Source organism: Nyctereutes procyonoides, unplaced genomic scaffold (genome assembly GCF_905146905.1).
Source record: "Nyctereutes procyonoides isolate TBG_1078 unplaced genomic scaffold, NYPRO_anot_genome, whole genome shotgun sequence".
Lineage (NCBI taxonomy): Eukaryota > Metazoa > Chordata > Mammalia > Carnivora > Canidae > Nyctereutes > Nyctereutes procyonoides.
Window position 1 is genome coordinate 11,820,355 of NW_026575147.1, and position 21,052 is coordinate 11,841,406.

General features: G+C 44.3%; 2 protein-coding genes across 11 annotated transcripts in view; both read left to right on the plus strand.

The window, feature by feature from the left end:
• The window catches only part of HIPK1 (homeodomain interacting protein kinase 1), a 50,774-nt gene extending 35,045 nt beyond the window's left edge, over positions 1-15,729 (plus strand). For 4 of the 10 annotated variants that reach the window (XM_055312418.1, XM_055312417.1, XM_055312415.1 and 1 more), the window contains 9 exons: positions 920-1,041; positions 1,950-2,084; positions 4,700-4,842; positions 5,239-5,421; positions 5,931-6,134; positions 7,755-7,996; positions 9,639-9,769; positions 10,467-10,535; positions 10,883-15,729. In XM_055312418.1, the coding sequence (XP_055168393.1) occupies positions 920-1,041; positions 1,950-2,084; positions 4,700-4,842; positions 5,239-5,421; positions 5,931-6,134; positions 7,755-7,996; positions 9,639-9,769; positions 10,467-10,535; positions 10,883-11,371 (1,718 nt within the window). In that variant the 3' untranslated portion in view covers positions 11,372-15,729. Of the gene's footprint in view, positions 1-919; positions 1,042-1,949; positions 2,085-4,699; positions 4,843-5,238; positions 5,422-5,930; positions 6,135-7,754; positions 7,997-9,638; positions 9,770-10,466 lie in introns of all 10 variants that reach the window. The other 6 variants (XR_008662722.1, XM_055312419.1, XM_055312423.1 and 3 more) reach the window with 6 other exon arrangements.
• A 1,655-nt stretch (positions 15,730-17,384) lies between these two features.
• On the plus strand, positions 17,385-20,226 carry OLFML3 (olfactomedin like 3). The gene is made up of 3 exons (XM_055312495.1): positions 17,385-17,607; positions 18,344-18,629; positions 18,936-20,226. Exons 1-3 carry the CDS (start codon positions 17,491-17,493, stop codon positions 19,754-19,756), a joined length of 1,224 nt encoding a protein of 407 aa, XP_055168470.1. The 5' UTR covers positions 17,385-17,490; the 3' UTR covers positions 19,757-20,226.
• The last annotated feature ends 826 nt before the right edge of the window (positions 20,227-21,052 follow it).

Sequence of the window (21,052 nt, forward strand, 5' to 3'; positions counted from 1 at the left end):
AGATAATAGAAGCTTAAATTCTCCATGTTGAAGGTTTTGATAGGACAGGTTTAAAAGAAAGCTTTGAAATCTCTCTTCTCAAGTCTTGGCAAAAAGGAGAACTATCTTAAGCCCCTCTTTTCCCCAGAATAAGAAATTCCTATTTGCAGAGAATGCAAATATGCATTTGTGCCCAGAGCAAGGCAGCAAAAAACTTCCCGATTTTTTTTTTTTTAGTTGTCCGTTAGTTGCAGAAGAGCCTTGTTAGAAAGCTGTCAATGGCAAAGGCAGATTCCTAAAGTAAATAGAAAAAAGTGTTTCTATAAATAAATATATCTACTTTTTAAATATTTTTATCCTGGGTTATAATTTCTTCAGTTCACATGGTAGGTAAAACATACAGTTTGTAAATTTTTTGAGGAGTAGGGTAAAACATCTTAAAATATTCTGAAAGGGTAACGTAATAAGTAATGATCAATTTTCTTAACTAATTAAGAATCATAATTTAATGAAAAGTTATAATTATTTTCAAGTCTTTGCTTTTAGTAGATTATGTGTAAACATATTTTTTTTTCCTCCTAATGGATTAAAAGGTGAATGTAACTTAATAAGTGTTAGGTTTGTTTGCTTTTGCATATGCTATTAATGGGGGAATGGGATGGGTGCTATAAGTGTTGCAGGATAAAAAATTTTTTAGAATTCCCTTAACTGTCCCTTCGTGTATCAGACATCTTTCCATGAATTTAACCTCAAAGGAACCAAACCACTCTCCCTTTTCTTAACTCCCTAGACTTCTATGAAATGCCTTTGTCTTACACGTCTAAAACTAACCCGGGTGGTCGATTATTTGAACAGAAAAGCTAAAAACAACAACAACAAAATAAACAAACAATACTGCAGACCTAACAAAGCAATTTAACTGTGTTGTTGTTTTCTACAGCTGGGTTACAAGCAACAACAAAACATTCTGGATTCCCTGTGAGGATGGATAATGCTGTGCCAATAGTACCCCAGGCGCCAGCTGCTCAGCCACTACAAATACAGTCAGGAGTTCTTACGCAGGTAAAAGCCATAACAATTTGGATACTCAGTATCACTGAAGCACTATTGAGATGCAGATATTTTGTCCTGGAAGGTGGTATTTGCTTTGACCATAATATCTTTCTTGGTCATGATTCAGTGGACTTAAAATGAAACATCTATAGTTGAATGATTCCTCATTCCTAATACTATTACAATTTTTGCCAATGTCTTCCTTAGACTTACTTACAGGAATAAATACCCAGACCTTGAGTCATTGTGTTTTGAGTAAACTTACTCAGATTTTGTGAGATGAAGTTAATTTTTCATACACATGTAACAACATTTTGATTCTAAAGATATTCCCCCTTTTGTTCCATTTAGTGTCCCCTTTGCTCACTCTTTCAGAATGACATCATGGCAGAGAGGCTGGATCATATCAGGATGCCTCTTCAAGTATTACATTCCTTCACTCTGTGTGTTTAAGCTAGAGAAAGCCTTAAAACTTTCTACTAGCCATGGGACATGCAACCAAGATGGGCAAGAAAATCGTGAAAGACTCAAATAAGCAACAGATACTATGTTTTCAATTCTATGTGTAAATGTTTGTGGCCCATGACACAGAGGAAATTTGGAAGTCCAAAACTCTTCTTTTGTGAGTAGGAAGAAGAGGAATTCTTACATGCCTTTGTTAACTGAGTTTTGTAGAACCGATCTTCTGAATCTGGCCCAAGAAGGATTCCTATCCTTTATCGCTTTAGGCCTTGACATATGACCTAGTGAGCTGATGCCTGTGCAGAGTTGAAGGGGAAAGTTGTGTTTGTACATGCATTTTAGGTGATACAAAATTACTACTTGTTGGTAATATCTTGGGGGGATTGAGAACCCTTCTGAATCCAGATAACCTGCCTCCGTGTTTGTTTCACTCACCTGCCTAATCTACGTTGCAGGGAAGCTGTACACCACTAATGGTAGCAACTCTCCACCCTCAAGTAGCCACCATCACACCGCAGTATGCGGTGCCCTTTACTCTGAGCTGCGCAGCCGGCCGGCCGGCGCTGGTTGAACAGACTGCCGCTGTACTGGTAATTCCCTCACTTGATTGTGTTACTAACGGAGTTTCTTTGGTTTCTTTCTTTTTTATTTTTTCCTGTTTGTTTTTGTTCTGTTTTCTTCTGGTTTTCTCATTTTTCAAAAGAAAAATTTTTTTTTAACTTAGTCTTTGCAGAGGGCATGGAAGCATGTGCCATCTTGTGGCTGTGTTCTTGCTACATTTTTAATGTCTCATCGTTTTCCTCCCCAACATTTGCTGAAGCACTGTTTGACTCTGATATTCAGTGTGGCTCTGTAAGGAGCCAGATCGCTTTATTCTTCTTTGGCAGCCTAGTGTGATAAAAGCTCTTGGTGTAGTCTCAGAAGAACTTCAACACTGTTATCTGTTTTCTGCCCTTTTACCCTCTGATCCTTGAGAATGAAGGAAATGGCCTTTAGTTTGGCTCTGCTGCAGGTATCCGGATGGCCAAAATTTGAACTCCTTGGCAAGTTAGCTTCCTTCTTTATTTTCTATTTTAATCTTCTAAAATTTTTGTAAATGTAGAAATGTTTAAGATGCTCTTAATTCACTACTTTATCAGATGATGTTAACTTTCCTTCTCTGAACACATGAAGGTAACTCTTTTCGCCATTCATGATCGATGGCAGCTTATATCTTCCATTTAAAGATGTTCCATTTAGAATCTTTTTAGATCATATTTCATGTGTTGGTTGAGATTAAAGGTGAACTCATTTTTAGGGGTTTATGGAGAAATTAATGACTTTACAAATAGGTCTTTATACAAAGGTGAAAAAATATGGCCAAAAACCTTTATGTAAATGCAATACCTTTGTTACTGCAAGTCCTGGGGAAAAGTTATTAAATACAGCAGCAAATATAATACTATGGGGCTTAGAGATAGGAAAAACAAATAGCACCTCAGGGTGTGTTTCAGGATTTGTACCCTTCAGAGTGGTCTTTGGATGTGTTTTGGTTTATATGGGGGAGTTAGCATTGTTTATTGGACATCCCAGCATTTCGTTATTTGAAATTTAAAGTTAGAAAAACCTTATTGATACTATCGAATACTGATATCTACATCTTTCAAAGTGGCTTTGCATTTCTTTTGTTGTTTCTCAAGGACTCATGTGAGTGTAAACACTTCCAGAAACATACTTTGGTTGTTGGAATTTGTTTGGTTTTAGTTTAAAAGTCTTCGTCAACCTCCAGATTAATTATATCCTACGCATAAAACCTGAGTGCGAGGGAGTCAGATACATTTCCAAACTTGATTGATCCAAGCCACTGGTTTTAACTTGCTCACCTATAGTTTTGAGAATGTTAGTTGAAACTTCTCCTTTGCTGCTTCTCTTAAGTTTGCACTAGTCATTTGCTAAGCTTTGCATATTTTTGTTCTTCCTCTGTCAAAACAGTTCGTCGCTTGGAACGCCAGATTTCTGCCTCACGTTGGAATGTTATTTCTTGCTCTGTATTAAACTACATGCTTTGTCTTGTGCAGGTGTTGGCTTATGGAAAGACGCATGGTGTGACTTAACATACTTCTCTTATTTTTTGTTTTGTTTTATTTTGTTTTAAATTCTGCTTATGGTAGCAGACGTGTTTGCAGTTTCTCTGCTTTGAAGGCTTCTTGTTTGGAACCGGTATTTGTAACAAGTGGATCTGTTACTTGCAGAAATATTTTTAAAACAGTGTGTTGATGGCCTTGCAGTTTGAAATTCAAGAAAGAACCATATGTACCCAAGCATTGTAGGTGATTGTACTGTAGAATTTAAGTTTAAAAAGGAAACTTTCAAATCTGTTCCCATTTTTTCAGAAAATGCCAGAATTTCTCTAAGAAGTTCAGAAAACATATTTGTTGCTATCTACTGCAAGCGCTTGTTAAAAACTAGAAATGATGTATTTTCTTGTAGTGATTAGTTCTTGTGTTGAAGTATGTTTCTATAAATGATACATTAAACAGTATATTTTAGGTAACTATTAAAAGCAAAATATGGTGCTCCCTGCATCTATTATGGAAATATTTTACTTACTGCCTTATTTCATTCTATCATATGGCTATATATGTTGAAGTTAGCTTTCTCTTGCTAACATAAGCTTGTTTGCCAAAGGATTTTGGCCTTTGGTCATCCACATCTGGTTCTGTGTTCCAAGTTCTACCCTTTTAAAAAGGCACAATTCTCCCCTTTGTTTTATGGGTTGAACTGACCTGATGTCTTAACTGATTGGCAGTTAAATTTTAAAATTCCTATTTTTAATCTCAAGGGAGCTGTCTTAACTCTTTCTAGGGATATTTTTAGAATCATTGCAAAAATGAAACTCCATCATTTAACCAGAGCTTACCTCTGAACTTTCAGACTCCTTGACTCTACAGTATATTACAGAAACTCTTAACCACAGGGATCTTCTTTTCTTTAATACCCTGGTGGTCATGTTAAAGAGGTGGCTGACAGAAAGCAGCGTGTTGTCTTTCCCTGTTTGTAAGACTTGTAACCTTGAGCCCCTCTGACTTTTCTTTTTTTGATCTCTGCAAGTTAACAATCTACGGGCAACTTCTCTTAAGATATGAATTTTTCTTTCATCTGAAAAACAAAAGAAAAAGCCAAGAATGAGTCAAGTCTGGTTCTTTTTGTGTGTCTTTCCTTACAGCAGGCTTGGCCTGGAGGAACCCAACAAATTCTCCTGCCTTCAACTTGGCAACAGTTGCCTGGGGTAGCTCTGCACAACTCTGTCCAGCCCACAGCAGTGATTCCAGAGGCCATGGGCAGTGGCCAGCAGCTCACAGACTGGAGGCAAGTACCCAGTGTTCTTCTCTGGGAGATTTGCAAGGACAGATCCCTTATGGCAGGAGTGTTTGATGATTTGGTCAGACTGGGAAGAAAATGAAGGAAAGGAGAGATGCATCTTTGTTTCAGATTCTTTAAGAAAAGAATCCTTATTAGACTAGGAGATGGAGTAATGAGAAAATTTTGAATATAGGAAAACAGTAGGTTCTGAGATCGGGAATCATTTATTTCAGATTTAAAGAAAGTCTTATTAGTCAATTAGTAACTATAGCCTTGTATAATTCAGGTGCCCAATTTAAAATGTAGCTCTATTTGGTTGTTTCATTGCTTTTGATACCTTTTCGGTCCTATTTCCCAGTGGTTGAAGTATTCAGTCTTCTCTGTGTCTTTCCATTGAAACAGGAATGCCCATTCTCATGGTAGCCAGTACAGCACCATCATGCAGCAGCCCTCCTTGCTGACTAACCATGTGACACTGGCCACTGCTCAGCCCCTGAATGTTGGTGTTGCCCATGTTGTCAGACAACAGCAATCCAGTTCTCTCCCTTCCAAGAAGAATAAGCAGTCTGCTCCAGTCTCTTCAAAGTAAGTCTCTGCTAGAACTGGTAGATAAAACTGCCAGTTTGGGAAAGATGTTGCCAGCATTTAAAGTGCCATGGTATAGATTTTTGATGTGAAGCAGCAAGTGGCTGCCGAATTGAGGAGGAGCTAATAACCTTTTCTGAGACTTGGGCATGCATACCAGGTGCGTCCTGGTTATGCACATCCTTTCTCTCTGCTGCTACTTTGAATCCAGGCCATCTTTATGCCAATGTTGTTATTTCTCTGCCCACATTACAGAGTGAAATTTAACCGTGGAGTAATGGGCATACAAAAATAAAATTTATGTTGTATTTTAGGGTTCCTGTCCCTGGTGGAAACTGTGGCTAGCACGACTAGTTTATTATTTATTGGAACTTCTATAGTTAAGTGTATTGGCTTAATGATTAGGTAAAAATGAATTAAAGAACAAGCTGGAAAGAGTTCTGGGGAAAAGATGGATGGTTTGGGGGGCCAAGGACTGAGCGGTCTTTCCTTGTGACCTTTTTTTACAGGTCTTCTCTGGACGTTCTGCCTTCTCAAGTCTATTCTCTGGTTGGGAGCAGTCCCCTCCGTACCACATCTTATAATTCCCTAGTTCCTGTCCCAGATCAGCATCAGCCTATCATCATTCCAGATACTCCCAGCCCTCCTGTGAGTGTCATCACCATCCGCAGTGACACTGATGAGGAAGAGGACAACAAGTATAAGCCTAGCAGGTAAGATAGGTGAATGACCCACTGGTTCCTTGGCTCCTACCCTTAAGCTTAGACTCTTGGTTTTAGGCAAGTGGTCCAGTTTGGGCTGTGACAGGAAGGACTGAGAAATGGTATTTTTGGAAGCATGGTCTTGGATGCGTGAGACAGAACACTCAAGTTTCCACAACTGAGCATCATGTTAAATCATCAGTCTTTTCAGATACATTAGCTAGAAGGGGGTTGGATATTAAGCTGTTTAATATTCAGCTGCTTTGCCTTGGAATGCACATTATACCACAGACATGATTCCCTGCCTTTAAGGACCTTTAGAGTCTGAAAATAGATGCCGTAGCAGAAGCATATAAACAGCAATTAATTGGAACAAGTCAGTAGTCAGGAGATTATTTGTAATTTCTTAATCTGCAAAGGCCTCTTTGGAAGAGGTGCAACTTCTTTTTCTTCTGCTTTGTGGTCTGAAATTTGAGGAATGTAAGTATCAAAGAATGTCCTTTTATCTCAGCACCTTAATCCAAGTTCTTAACTGGGTAGTTAACCTAGAGAGAGTGGATACATTTAAGAACTGTTACATACACCTCTCTCTTAGTGCTAACATAGTCAATTGCTTTGATTATGCTGTGTTGTATTCTTCACTGGGCCTTTGTGTTAGGCATAAAGAAGACGGAATAACCCCATGTTTTTTTTTGTTTTTGTTTTTTTTTAATAACTCCATGTTTACCTGAGGAGGTAGTTACTATGTTTATTTTGTTTGAATTAATCTAAAAGTGAATTTGTAGTCTCAGATTCACACATGACAGTAACTAAGAAACCATGCAGTTTTATATAAATGAAGTTTAATGAACTGAAAGAGTAAATTTAGAATGAAGTACTTTAAGAGAGCTACTTACAAATGGTATTTACAGTTAACAAAATGGTATTTACAAATGGGACGTAGACTTTGAAACTAAGTCTTAAAAGTGGTTTCTGAACTGATTTGGGGAAGAGAAAAGGTAAACTTTCCAGTGAGGAAAAGTGACCATGTAGTAGCTAAAATTATGTAATCAGCAGGATTGCTTTGACTGAAGCCAATTCTTTCCAAAACTCGGGAAAAATTAAAGTTAAGAGGTGGAGTTTAGTTTGTAAAGGAACATTAAAAAAAAAAAAGTATGGCAAGTTTGATTAGACATAATAAGGAACCTTTTCTAGTCTAGCAGGATGATATGGGGAAAAAGTAGTTCTTGAAGAATACTATTGAAATAACCGTGAGTGGAAATGGCGGAGAGGCACCGTAGAAGAGCTGTTAGAGGTGTGCATCTGTCATGGTTCTGTCCTGGCTCTGAGTACTGTCTTCACCACTTACCACTTGTGTGACCTTGGCCAAGTGTCTTAATCTTCCTGTGCTTCAGCATCCTCATCTGCAAAATGCGGGTGGTAGTACCTACTTCATAGAAGTGTTGTGAGGATTTGGTGAGACATATGTGGAGTGTAAGAATAGTGCCTGACGCATAATAAGCACTCAGAAGTTCACCGCTGCTAGTATTATTCTGTCGCTGTCATTATCCTTGTAATCATGGGAGGACCAGAGAGCATCAAAGAAACATTGCTAAACAGGAGTTGAATTTTCACGTATTTTCTTCTCTTCAGCTCTGGCCTGAAGGCAAGGTCAAATGTCATCAGTTATGTCACTGTCAATGACTCTCCAGACTCTGACTCTTCCTTGAGCAGCCCATATTCCACTGATACCCTGAGTGCTCTCCGGGGCAATAGTGGATCCCTTGTGGAGGGGCCCGGCAGAGTTGTGGGGGATGGCGCTAGCACCCGCACCATCATTGTGCCTCCACTGAAAACTCAGCTTGGTGACTGCACAGTAGCAACCCAAGCCTCAGGTGAGCATCTTCACAGCCACAGGTGAATTCTGTGTTGATGAGTATAACCTTAATATGTTGCTAGTCTACTTATGCCAGTGGTAGCAACCAGTTACTTAATCCCGGAAATCCATTCCTTGTGATGTGAAATTATTTTTGGTGATCAATTTATCTTACTATGTTTATTTTGTTTGGATTAATCTAAAAGTGAATTTGTAGTCTCAGAAATAATCTGTTGATGGGAGAAGGCAGACGAGCTGTCATATGGCAGGGAGAATTAGCAGGCCGCTTTTTTTTTTTTTTTTTTTTTGTCACAGCCGATTCAAATTTGACAATCCAGGGTGAACAGGAACTGATAATATTAAAAATGACTGCAAACATTTTTATCTTTGTTTTTGTTTGGAAAACAAGATATACTTAGATCTTTTCTTACCCAGTGTCATAGCATTGATACTTTCATGGTTTTATTATCAACCTAAAGACCTCCATCTTTTTTGCTGTTAAATGTTGGATTTAGGCTCCCTAGTTATCACGTAATGCTAGTTGCAGTAACAAGCCCCAGATCTCCCTGGCTTGACATAATAGAAGTTCGTTTCTTACTCACTTCCCAGTGCTAGTGCTCCTACTTGGTGGGCCTACAGTGAGTGAAGGATCAGAGCCCAGGAATCCTCAGTCTCCAGTGAGATAGGGAAAGAGTTTGGGGAGGGACACACATTTCTTTACCTCTTAAGCCCTGGAAACAGTGCAAACTAATTCCATGGCCCCACCAAGAGGTTTGGGGGCCCAGGAAACAGAGTCCTTATCTAGGCAGTTGTTTTCCAGTGGCAGCTTTTATACATTTAAGGAGAGGAGCATGAATTGGTGTCTGTGCTATACTTAAATTAGTTAGTCTTTTACTCTGAATTATGTTACTGCCAGAGACACGAACAGAGTTCTGATTTCAGGATATCATTAAACTTCGGTACGGTTCCTCCATCAGAAGAAGGCAGCTGTCCCATTGCAGGCAAGGCAGAACTTCCTGACGCCATGCTACTGGCGAGTGTTGTTAGGAGCTCTGTCCACCATGGGGTCCAGGGAAGATCGGCTACTCCACAGATCATTGAATAAATGCTTCTGTTTTCCTAGTGGGACCACAGAAGGAAGCAAAATTTTGAAATTGATCCTGCTTATGTCCAACTACCCTGCAGTTTCTTAGAACCTGAAGATAGTGCCCAAAAAGATTTAATTTTGCCTTCTTTTAAAGCCCCTTTGAAACCTCAGTGTCCTCTAAGGATCACCAACATCTTCCTCAGCTTCCCATTGTCATGTCTATACTTGTTTAACCCTTTCCCACATAAAACCCTAGGGTCCCTGGGGATGGGGACTATGTCCTACTGGTGTTTGTATTTCTAATAGTGTCTTGCACATTACAGGAGACTAGATTTACTAAAGTGAAGGAAAAAAGACTCTTTTCGAAGATCATTTTTGGAGCTTTGTAGTAAGACAGAAAATTAGGTTCTGCAGTGTTTGTTCCTCTGCTGTAAATGTAATTAAAGAAATAAGATACACATGAAACCTTACCTCTTTCTTGCAAACCTCATGCAAATGTGGACTGATGAATATGCTGCCATCTGAGGTTTAACTGAGGCCACTCATAACTGACTACGGTCTGACCCTTCCTCAGGTCTCCTGAGCAGTAAGACCAAGCCAGTGGCCTCAGTGAGTGGGCAGTCATCTGGATGCTGTATCACCCCCACAGGGTATCGAGTTCCACGCGGGGGGACCAGTGCAGCACAGCCACTCAACCTTAGCCAGGTAAGCGCTAGGGGCTGCTGCCTTCTGTTTGGGGCCCTCCCTACTGTCACTTTCTGGAGAACCCTGCTTCTGGCTGGACTGCTGAATAAAGCCAAATGAAGCCCCTTTTGTATCAGACAGTTTGGTGTTCTGTGGCCTGTGTCATATCTGCATGTGCTGTGTCCTTTTGTTCCCTCTGTAAGAGTGTTGAGGATGCACATTCCAGGTTTTCCATCAGACTTCCCTAGTCTGTCCTGGAAGATTAGAGAAATGTCTGGAATTTAGAAAGAGTCATGGGTGCTTTAGTCCCTCCCTGCCTGCTTCTGTACCACCACATGAGACCTCTTCCTTTATCTCCCAGGTCATAAATAACCTAAGCCTCACCCTGATTACTTGAGGCAAGAAACAGTACAAAGTTTTGTGGCCACTTCATCAACTGGTTCTAGTGTTCTGTGTTGGCTTGAGTCTGGGATTTCCCCCCCCCACACACACACCACTATGAGATCTGATGGGGTGGGGAGGGACACTATTCTCTTTCTAAAGGGGGCAAACTATTCACTCTTTCTTCAGCTAAAATTCTGGTGCTTGTATGATGTCTACCAGGAGTAAGAAAGTGTAAACATGAGGGTGTAACTGTGAGTGTGCACGTGTGTGTATGTATGTGAAAGAAAGCACATGCAAGTGCAAGTGTAAATTCGAGTTAGTGCATGTGTTTTAGGCTCCACAAGTCAAGAGGGATATGAAGAACTTAGAGGAGAACAAAAGAAAACAATGGCAAGAAAGAAAGGTTAGGAAAAATTCAAATTCCCTGGCGCCAGAATAGGGTGAGTTGAGTCAACAGTTACTAACTTGCAGGAGCGGGTAACCCTGTGAACTCTTGATTCCCCCCCCCCCTTCCCTTGCCTCTGTCATACTTCAGAGCAAACTGCTGCTCTCTGGGCTGGGTTAGGATCTGTTCTGCCAAGAGGTGGAGGGATGGAGGCTGACTTCTGACAGCATTGCCAGCCTGGGAGCTTCTGTGCTGTTGCAGCCCAGGAGCAGTACAGGTTAGAACCTCAACTCTCAACTTGGCCTTGGGTGCCCCCTGGACTAGCACGGCCTCCAGGCTCCTCACTGCCTTCTTACTCCTTCCAGAACCAGCAGTCATCGTCAGCGCCGACCTCACAGGAGAGAAGCAGCAACCCTGCCCCCCGCAGACAGCAGGCGTTTGTGGCCCCGCTCTCCCAAGCCCCCTACACCTTCCAGCACGGCAGCCCACTCCACTCGACGGGGCATCCACACCTGGCCCCAGCCCCCGCTCACCTGCCAAGCCAGCCTCACCTGTATACGTATGCTGCCCCCACCTCCGCTGCTGCATTGGGCTCCACCAGCTCCATTGCTCATCTCTTCTCCCCCCAGGGCTCCTCAAGGCATGCTGCAGCCTACAGCACCCACCCCAGCACCCTGGTGCACCAGGTCCCTGTCAGTGTTGGGCCCAGCCTGCTCACTTCAGCCAGTGTGGCCCCTGCTCAGTACCAACACCAGTTTGCCACCCAGTCCTACATCGGGTCTTCCCGAGGCTCAACAATTTACACTGGATACCCACTGAGTCCTACCAAGATCAGCCAGTATTCCTATTTGTAGTTGGTGAGCAGAGGGAGGAGGGGTCATGGCTGCCTGTTCCTGGCCCTGAGTTCTTAATGACACACAATGATGAACTCCTCCCATAAGCCCCTCCAGAAACTCCTTAGCCAGCAACTTGTCCTGCAGGGGCCCACTGAAGCAGAAGGTTTTTCTCTGGGGAACCTGTCTTAGTGTTGACTGCATTGTTGTAGTCTCCCAAAGTCTGCCCTATTTTTTAATTCCTTATTTTTGTGACAGCATTTTTGGTATTTGGAAGAGTTGAGATGCCCATCTTCTGCAGTTACCAAGGAAGAGAGATTGTTTTGAAGTTACCCTTTGAAAAATATTTTCTCTCTGACTTGAGTTCTATAAATGTTTTTAAAACCAAGTGAAGCCCCCTCTTTATTTAACTTTGTTTTATTGTAATTGCTGGTCAGAGGAAAAATGCTGATAGAAGGACTTGAAATCTGGTAACAAGTGAGAAAAGAAAAATAATCACTCTTCTGTTTGTTTAAAAACCAAGACTTAATTGCCTATTTTAAGAGCGGCTTACACAAGTCTGTATTTGACTATCAGGCATTTCTCCTCAAAATCTTATCTTTCTTTATGGGACTTTAGACTTACAGTGTTTTAGTTTTGTTTTTGTGTCATGTTATACTTACTGGGCAATTGTTATTTTAGCAAAACTGGTTATAAACTGCTCTATGTTACTCTCGGGATTCTCTCAGTTGCTCCTGTGTTTATTATAAAGTAGTGTTAAAAAGGCAGCTCACCATTTGCTGGTAACTTAGTGTGAGAGAATCCATATCTACCATGTAAGCACTAGGTATTCTTTTTAAATGAAGTACCATGCATTCTTCTTAAGTTATTTTTAAAAGTCTTTGTCTCTGTTTCAGCTTAAATTTTATTATTGGAAAAGCCATTAAGGTGGTTATTGTTTTATGGTGGTGGTTGTCTTATTATACGCAATATCTCTTTGTATTATGTGATACTGGTATTGATGAGCTTTGTCTAAAGGTTGTTGGCATTGGTGAGCTTTGCCTAAAGATTAATATGAATTTTCAATAATACACCTCTCTCTCTCTCTCTCTCTCTCTCTGCCTCATCTCTCCCTTCTGTTCTATGTGATTTATCTGGGGAGAAAGCAAAAGGATCTGAAACCAGATAAGAACTTTGTGTATAGCTTTTATACTTTAAAGTAGCTTCCTTTGTATGCCAGCAGCAAACTGAATGCTCTCTTATTAAGACTTATACAATAAGTGCATGTAGGAATTGCAAAAAATATTTTAAAAATTTATTACTGAATTTAAAAATATTTTAGAAGTTTTGTAATGGTGGTGTTTTAATATTTTGCATAATTAAATATGTACATATTGATTAGAAAAATATAACAAGCAATTTTTCCTGCTAACCCCAAATGTTATTTGTAATCAAATGTGTAGTGATTACACTTGAATTGTGTATTTAGTGTGTATCTGATCCTCCAGTGTTACCCCGGAGATGGAATGGATGTCTCCATTGTATTTAAACCAAAATGAACTGATACTTGTTGGAATGTATGTGAACTAATTGCAATTATATTAGAGCATATTACTGTAGTGTTGAATGAGCAGGGGCATTGCCTGCAAGGAGAGGAGACCCTTGGAATTGTTTTGCACAGGTGTGTCTGGTGAGGAGTTGTTCAGTGTGTGTCTCTTCTTCCCTTTCTCCTCCTTCCCTTATTGTAGTGCCTTATATGATAATGTAGTGGTTCATAGAGTTTACAGTGAGCTTGCCTTAGGATGGACCCCATGCTGTTCACTGGGATTTAGCAGAACAGGATCAGTAGCTGTGCCATGTAAATGCATTGTTGTCAGTTTCCCTGCCAAGACTGAAAAATAAAAACAGCAGCTTTTCTCCTTTACCACCACCTCTACCCCTTTCCAGTCTGGAATCTCAGCTGAGTTCTCACAGAAGCATTTCCCCCATTTGGCTCTCTCACGGTGCATTGCTACCTTGCTTCTGTGAGAACTTGGGAAGCAGGTAGGAGGAGTCAAGCCAGTATGAAATATGTGTTTTTTTTCTTTTTCTTCTTCTTTTTTTAAGTATGTGCAATCACCTTTTAGAATGAGATTTTTTTTTCCCCTTTTCCCATGTGGCAGTCCCTCCTGCAAATAGTTGACATTCCTAGTAAAATATTTGCTTGTTGAAAAAAAACCTATAACAGATCTGTTTATACCAAAGAGCCTGTTGTATTGCTTACCATGTCCCCATACTATGAGGAGGAGTTTTGTGATGCCGCTGGTGACAGGGAACTCAAACGTTTCTGAGCCAGTGAAGAATATTAAAAAGGAACCAAAACCTATCGAGTCATCGGGCTTTGGAGGTTTCTTTTTAACAACTTGAGTATTCTTGGGGCTGTGAAATTGTCCTTGTACTCTCAGCTCCTGCATGGATCTGGGTCAAGTGGAGGGTACTGGGGATGGGGATGTTCCTGCCCATAAAAGATTTGGGGGAAGAAAGTTAACTCTAAGATATAGAAGTGTTCCATCTGAATTGAAAATTCTGTTATTTGAGGGCTAAGTCTAGGACTGGTTCTTTGTAGAGATGGCGTCAAGGAGGTGCAGGATGGAGATGGGAGATTTCATGGAGCCTGGTCAGCCAGCTCTGTACCGGGTTGAACACCGAGGAGCTGTCAAGGTATTTGGAGTTTCTTCATTGTAAAGAGTAAGGGCTTCCACGATGGGGCAGATAGTCAGTACAGCCTACCAGGAACATGTTGGTGTTTTCTGCTTTTCTTTCTTTCTTTTTTTTTTTTTGAGGAGTGGTGGTGGTGGTGGGGTTATTCTCTTGAGTTGTGTTTGCACCGTTATATTGGTGAAGATACCCAAGCAGTTTTTATAGTTTCTGTCACTGGTGTTACATGGTTTTCTGGTCTGCATGTGTGATCTTTGTGTTTCCTCATTTGCTGAGTGTATTCTTATTTTCTTGCTCAAAGGCAGACCTAAGTTTCCAGGAGAAACATTTCATTGTTCCTCTTTCCTCTACAAGGGATAAGATTTGTTGTTTCTGTAACAAATGAGATGCAGGGAAAATATACAGAACAGTCCACTCCTGCCCCGCCCTGTCCAATAAGTAGATACCACTTAAGATGTGAGTCTTACTAACTTCATGGGGAAAAGACAATACCAAGAGCGTGTATTGTTATCTTCATCACCTGACTAGCAATGTGTGGCTTTAAGAATTTTAGAAGTTTTCAGCCTTAGTCTGCAAATTGGCATTTCAAATTTACCGAGGTAAAAATCTGTATCCGCTGAATTTTTATGTGCTCCATGTGGCTTTAGATTCTGTCCCTGGGGTTTAACATTGCTGGCCCTGACAGGATGGGGGAAGCCCTGCGAACTCAGCCAGTGGTCTGGCCTCAGTCATACCAGCTTAAGGCTTTACGTCCTTTCAGAACTTGCGTTTCCAGCTTCTCCCCTGCAGGGCTGAGAGAGAAAGCGGGGAAGGTTTAAATACCGCCACTCTGGGCTCCTGGGCAACTTGATCACTCCAGAGTTTGAAGAGCCCGCAGGAGGGAATACTGCTGTCAGTACTCAGCTCAGATACCAGCCCCAGGAATAAGAACTCCATTTCAAACAGTTCTGGCCATCCATCGTCCTCCACTAGAGGGGCTCAGCTTGACTGCCCTTAGCCAGGCAAGCACAGTAATGTGTGTTTTATTCAGCATTATTATGCAAAAACCCACTGGTTAGGTTGGTTTGTTTTAGGATAGGAAATGAAATTGCCTCTCAGTGACAGGAATGGCCCAAGCCTGCTTCCTATTTTAGTTTTTGGTTTATTTTATTTTTTTAAACTGATGGATGGTGCAGCATGTCTACATGGTTGTTTGTTGCTAAACTTTATATAATGTGTGGTTTTGATTCAGCTTGAAAAATAATCTCACTACATGTAGCAGTACATTATATGTACATTATATGTAATGTTAGTATTTCTGCTTTGAATCCTTGATATTGCAATGGAATTCCAACTTTATTAAATGTATTTGATATGCTAGTTATTGTGTGCGATTTAAACTTCTTTTGCTTTCTCCCTTTTCTGGTTGTGCGCTTCCTTTTACAACAAGCCTCTAGAAACAGTTTCTGAGAATTATTGAGCTATGTTTGTAATGCAGATGTACTTAGGGAGTATGTAAAATAATCATTTTAACAAAAGAAATAGATATTTAAAATTTAATACTAACTACGGGAAAAGGGTCCATTGTGTAAAACATAGTTTATCTTTGGATTCAATGTTTGTCTTTGGTTTTACAAAGTAGCTTGTATTTTCAGTATTTTCTACATAATATGGTAAAATGTAGAGCAATTGCAATGCATCAATAAAATGGGTAAATTTTCTGATTTATGTGGCTGTTTTTGACTTCTGTTGGAGGGTTGCAAAGAGGATCAACAAACGACATCTTTGGAGTGGCTAAATACATTGCATCTGAACATCAGTGGCGGGTTTCATACAAATCTCCACAGTGGAAATGAGTCGGGGTCGGTAGAACACACTCTCCAAGAATGGAGTGTCCGGGCCCTAACTGAAGATCCTCTGGTTCTGGCTCTTTGAAAGAGGCAGAACTTGTGACCCAGAATAATTAAACTTTGTTTCCTAGCATGTTCCGCCGACCATCTGAAGTACTGTAATGAAAGTGAGAATCACCACAGAAGATATTATTTTTCCCTTCTTTCAAGCTACATCGTTAGAAGCATAGGCCTTTTGGAGAAGGAGCCCTTCTCAAAAGATTTCTCTTGGTTCTAAAGTGAACAAAATTTCTCCTGATAAAGAATTAGAGATTTGTGTAGATGGATCACTGCAGGTCAATGAATAAAAGGTATACTCGTTTGACTTCTTTTGACATGTGTTTCCGGCCACATCTACCGTACCATGGCCATTAATTCATTGTGGGGTTCTGCGGTCGTGGTTGGGACATAGGAATGAGACACATTTAGAAACACTGTTTTGGACCATAACCAAGAGGAATGATCAGTAGGCTCTTCTCTCCCATTAGTAGGGAAGTCAGAACACATTTATTTTGATTCAGACTGCAACACATACATTTTTCAGATTTGTTTTCCTAAATAAATGAACATGAAATGAGTGTGAACTCATGAACATCCCCCAGTTTTGGTAAGACAATATACTTAGAAGCATTCGGGTAAAAGAAAGCCAAGTAGAAAGGCTCTGCCATCAATCTCACTTCCAGGTAACCAAAAACTAATTTAACTTATAAATGATTTGGGTTTTTGTTGTTGTTGTTATTTATTTTTATTTTTTTGTGGTTTTTTTTGTTGTTTGTTTTTAAATCTCAGTTACATACTCTTCCTTAGGCTAAGCCAGAGAGAGATTGGAATAGCTCCTCAAGTACTTGGGTAGTCTGTGGGGAAATCTGTGTTTTCATGATAAAAAAAAAAGTCCTGTAAATTCAATCTGCTTGGCTTGCTTTGTGGAAAATTTTCCTCAGGAGGTGAGATCTAAGTCTTGGTTTCCCCATAAGTCCTGAGATGACATCGCAAGGTGGCGCCAATGAGCTATAGAAGAAGGTAATGCAGACAGGACCGGGGTGATCTTTTCCCACCTCTTCCCCTCAAACCTCATCTTCCCTGCTTCCAGCTTACACTGAGCAAGGCAGAAAACAATTCATGCTACTATTGCTGGGAAAGGAAAAGACTAATGATGGGTTTTTCTTAAGCAGCCAGCGCTGGAAGGAAGCATGCATTCTCCTAAAACAGGAACAGAGTTTGCTGAGTGTACTCTGGGGCCGTGCCTCCTGCTGCTAGCTTCTTTTTCTGGGTGACTGCCCAGAAGGCCTCTGTCCTGGGGTTTCACCTCCTTCCCCTCTCCTGGGGAGCCTACAGCCTAGGCGGGAGGTGCTTATGGCTTCTGGCCGCTCTGTCATAGGGCCATCTGTGTTTAATCAATCCAGGCGGATGGGAGGGGGCGGGGGACCTAAAGAGCCTGTGAGAGCATTCCAGAGGAGTGAGAGAGACCCAAGATCCAGGACGAGAGGAGGGACCGCCCCCACCCCGCCTCCAAAGCTAAGTGGCGGGCTTAAGCGGGAAAGGCTCCGGACCGCGCTCTACTCCTAATCCTACTCGGGGGCCCTGTTCTCCGCTGCCATGGGGCCCTGCATGCCTCTCCTCACCATGTTCCTTTTGTCATGGTGGCTGCGACCCCTTCAAGGACAGCAGCACCACCTCGTGGAGTACATGGAACGCCGACTAGCTGCCTTAGAGGTGAGTGGCTCCCTTTTCGTCCTGGGCCAGGCTGGCTGGAAGGGCTCTACATCTCTTGTTGCTTCACCTAGCGAGTCAGGGATCTGGGGTGGGGATGACAAGGTGGGGCTCTGTGAGGCGCTACAGAACACTCACCTTTTACTAAGGGTATCCTCACGATTGCAATCGCAGCTCTTTCCCCACAGCCGCAGAGTGACTCCAGAACAAACAGGCCTTTCTATTTTACCCTGAGATCGCATGGAATAAGGGGACAGGGGACAGGAGAGCTAGACAGAGTGGTAGGAAAGCCTCTTAGGATGAGCTGGTGATTCTGTGAGAGTTGGAAGTTCCCAGAGAGCTTGCAGCTTGCTTTTTATAACGGTTTGAAGTCTGGGGACTTCCCAAGTGGAAATATGTGCACTCCCGAGCGGAGCACTGTATAATGGAGCAGAGACCCTTGACCAACCTCATGCACTTAGGCCGCCCCGGCGGCTTAGAGGATGGCCTCTGAGGTGAGGCTCACGGAGAACGTGGGCTGGAGGACACGAACTGGGGATAGAAGCCTAGGTGATCCGTGCTGGGTTTTTTGCACATTTGGCATCTCTGACATCTGGTTTCCTTTCAGTTGGAGATTGAAGGGCAGTGGATGCCTGGCTGAGTGTGTGCTTTCCCCCACTCTCTGCTCCCTGGTCGGGCCTCTCCCTGCCTGAGAGTTGTGACCCTTCAGCCCCCCTCCTGGCCCCCCCCATCCCTGCAGGAACGGCTGGCCCAATGCCAGGACCAAAGTAGCCGGCACGCTGCCGAGCTGAGGGACTTCAAGAACAAGATGCTGCCGCTGCTGGAGGTGGCCGAGAAGGAGCGTGAGGCCCTCAGGACTGAGGCTGACACTATCTCGGGGAGAGTAGACCGTCTGGAGCGGGAGGTTGACTATCTGGAGACCCAAAACCCAGCTCTACCCTGTGTGGAGGTTGACGAGAAGGTGACCGGAGGCCCCGGGATCAAAGGCAAGGGCAGAAGAAATGAGAAGTACGATATGCTGACAGGTAAGCAATCCAGCAACAGAGCCCTCACACTCTCAGAACCTGTGCTCTTCCTTGGTTCCTTCCCCGTCATTCTCCTCATCCCAGGCCACTTTGGTGCAGCCTCCTGGAATCTGTTTTAGGGGAATATAATGACAGGTCCATTGCAAGAGTTTCTGGGGTGCCCTTTCCCTTAGTCTCCCGTAGAGAGGAGGTGTCCACTGGCAGATGCCCTCTGTCCTCCAGATGGCCCCCTGGTGGGTTCCCCACAGTGGGTATCTAATTCTTGCCGGTATTGCCCTGTCCTGTGCTTTCCTCCCTCCCCACCAGACTGTGGCTACACGATCTCTCAGGTGAGATCGATGAAGATCCTGAAGCGGTTTGGTGGCCCAGCTGGTCTATGGACAAAGGATCCAATGGGGCCAACAGAGAAGATCTACGTATTAGATGGGACACAGAACGACACAGCCTTTGTCTTCCCAAGGTTGCGGGACTTCACCCTGGCCATGGCTGCCCGGAAAGCTTCCCGAGTCCGGGTGCCCTTCCCCTGGGTGGGCACCGGACAGCTGGTGTACGGGGGCTTTCTTTATTACGCCCGGAGGCCTCCCGGAGGACCCGGAGGGGGAGGGGGGCTGGAGAACACGTTGCAACTCATCAAGTTCCACCTGGCCAACCGAACGGTGGTGGACAGCTCCGTGTTCCCCGCGGAGGGGCTGATCCCCCCATATGGGCTGACAGCTGACACCTACATTGACCTGGCCGCGGACGAGGAGGGCCTGTGGGCCGTCTACGCCACTCGGGAAGACGATAGGCACTTGTGTCTGGCTAAGTTAGACCCCCAGACTCTGGACACGGAGCAGCAGTGGGACACACCGTGTCCCCGAGAGAACGCCGAGGCTGCCTTTGTCATCTGCGGGACCCTGTACGTCGTCTATAACACCCGCCCTGCCAGCCGGGCCCGCATCCAATGCTCCTTTGATGCCAGCGGCACCCTGACCCCAGAGAGGGCAGCGCTCCCCTACTTCCCCCGCCGGTACGGGGCCCATGCCAGCCTCCGCTACAACCCCCGAGAGCGCCAGCTCTACGCCTGGGATGACGGCTACCAGATTGTCTATAAGCTGGAGATGCGAAGGAAAGAGGAAGAAGTCTGAGGACCCAGCTCTGGGTTTCGGATCTCTGTCACCTCCGCACATTTCTACCCCCATCACGTTTCCTGCTCCTCGTCCAGATGTGGCAGGCCGCCGCTCCCGCCGCATCTGCAGCCAGTGAAAGCCACCTTCTCAAGGCCCCCTCGTTTCCTGTGGGACTTTAGATCTTGAGAGCTCCTTTCCTAGCGGAAAGAGGGAAAACCTTAAGTGTTCTCTCCCCTCCTGCCCCAGGGCAGTGCCTTTCAGGCCAGTCGGAGGTCTCGCAGATCCACAGCTCTGGCCCTTGCAGGTGGGCAACCCCAGCAAAGGGGCAGCAGAATATTTCCAGCCTCAGTGTTAGTAGGGGGCGGGGAGAGCGAGTTCCGGAGGAGGGAACCCTCACCTGTGGCTGCCCCTGAAGTGCCCGGAGAACCTGGGCTTCCTGCGCATCATTTTGTATTGCCGCCTTTTGCATTAAAAGGAAAATCCACTGCTCCCTGCCTGTGTGTGTCTGGGGTGCCCGCAGAGACGATTTCTCCCCGCGACCCTCAGTTTTCCTCCGCCGCCCCTTAGGCCACGTTAGGGACGCGGCCCGGCTCTCCCGCTGGTGGGGCAGGGACTTTCTCGAGTTACAGGTTTCGCCGCGAGGCGCCTGGGGAGGCCGGGCGGAGGGCTGCCCCCCACACCCGCCCTGGGTTTGCAGCGCGCCCCCCCCCCAGGGCCACCCTTGGCACCAGGACCCCAGCCGCCAGACTGCGGCCCAGGGGCGCGGCTCCCAATTCCAGTCCTCGGAGGTTTACGAACCGGCAAAGTGGTACTACTAGTGGCCCTGGAAAGTAGTGTGAAGCCGCGAGCCCTGAAGGCGTCTGGGGAGAGCTTGCAGCCTCAGTCTGCCCCGCCCCGCCCCCACGCCCCTCTCCAGCCCGGGGCAATCCCCGGGGGCGGGGTGGGGGTGGTTGGGGGGCGCGGTTACACAACCGAGCTCCTGCGAACCGCTCCGATTTTCCTGCTGCCACGGCGTCTGCGGTTTGGGCAGGGAGGAGGGGCAAGGAGCGCGCCCCAGATGTTAGCTTTCCCAGTTTCCCAACGCGTCCCTCTGGTCAACCCCGCGCACCGCCCCCCCCCCCCCCCGGCCTGGGAGGCCTGGAGACTTAACCCTTTTCTGCCCTGGCCTCTGGCTTGGAATTCCAGAAGGCCGTCTGGGGGAAGGACAGAGGGAAGCGGAGAAGCCCGGCTTTTGGACTCCTGCGTCTGGGACCGTGCTGAGCTCCGGGCCGGGCCCCATCCCAGCCTCCGCCCCCACTCCGCGGTCGGGAACAA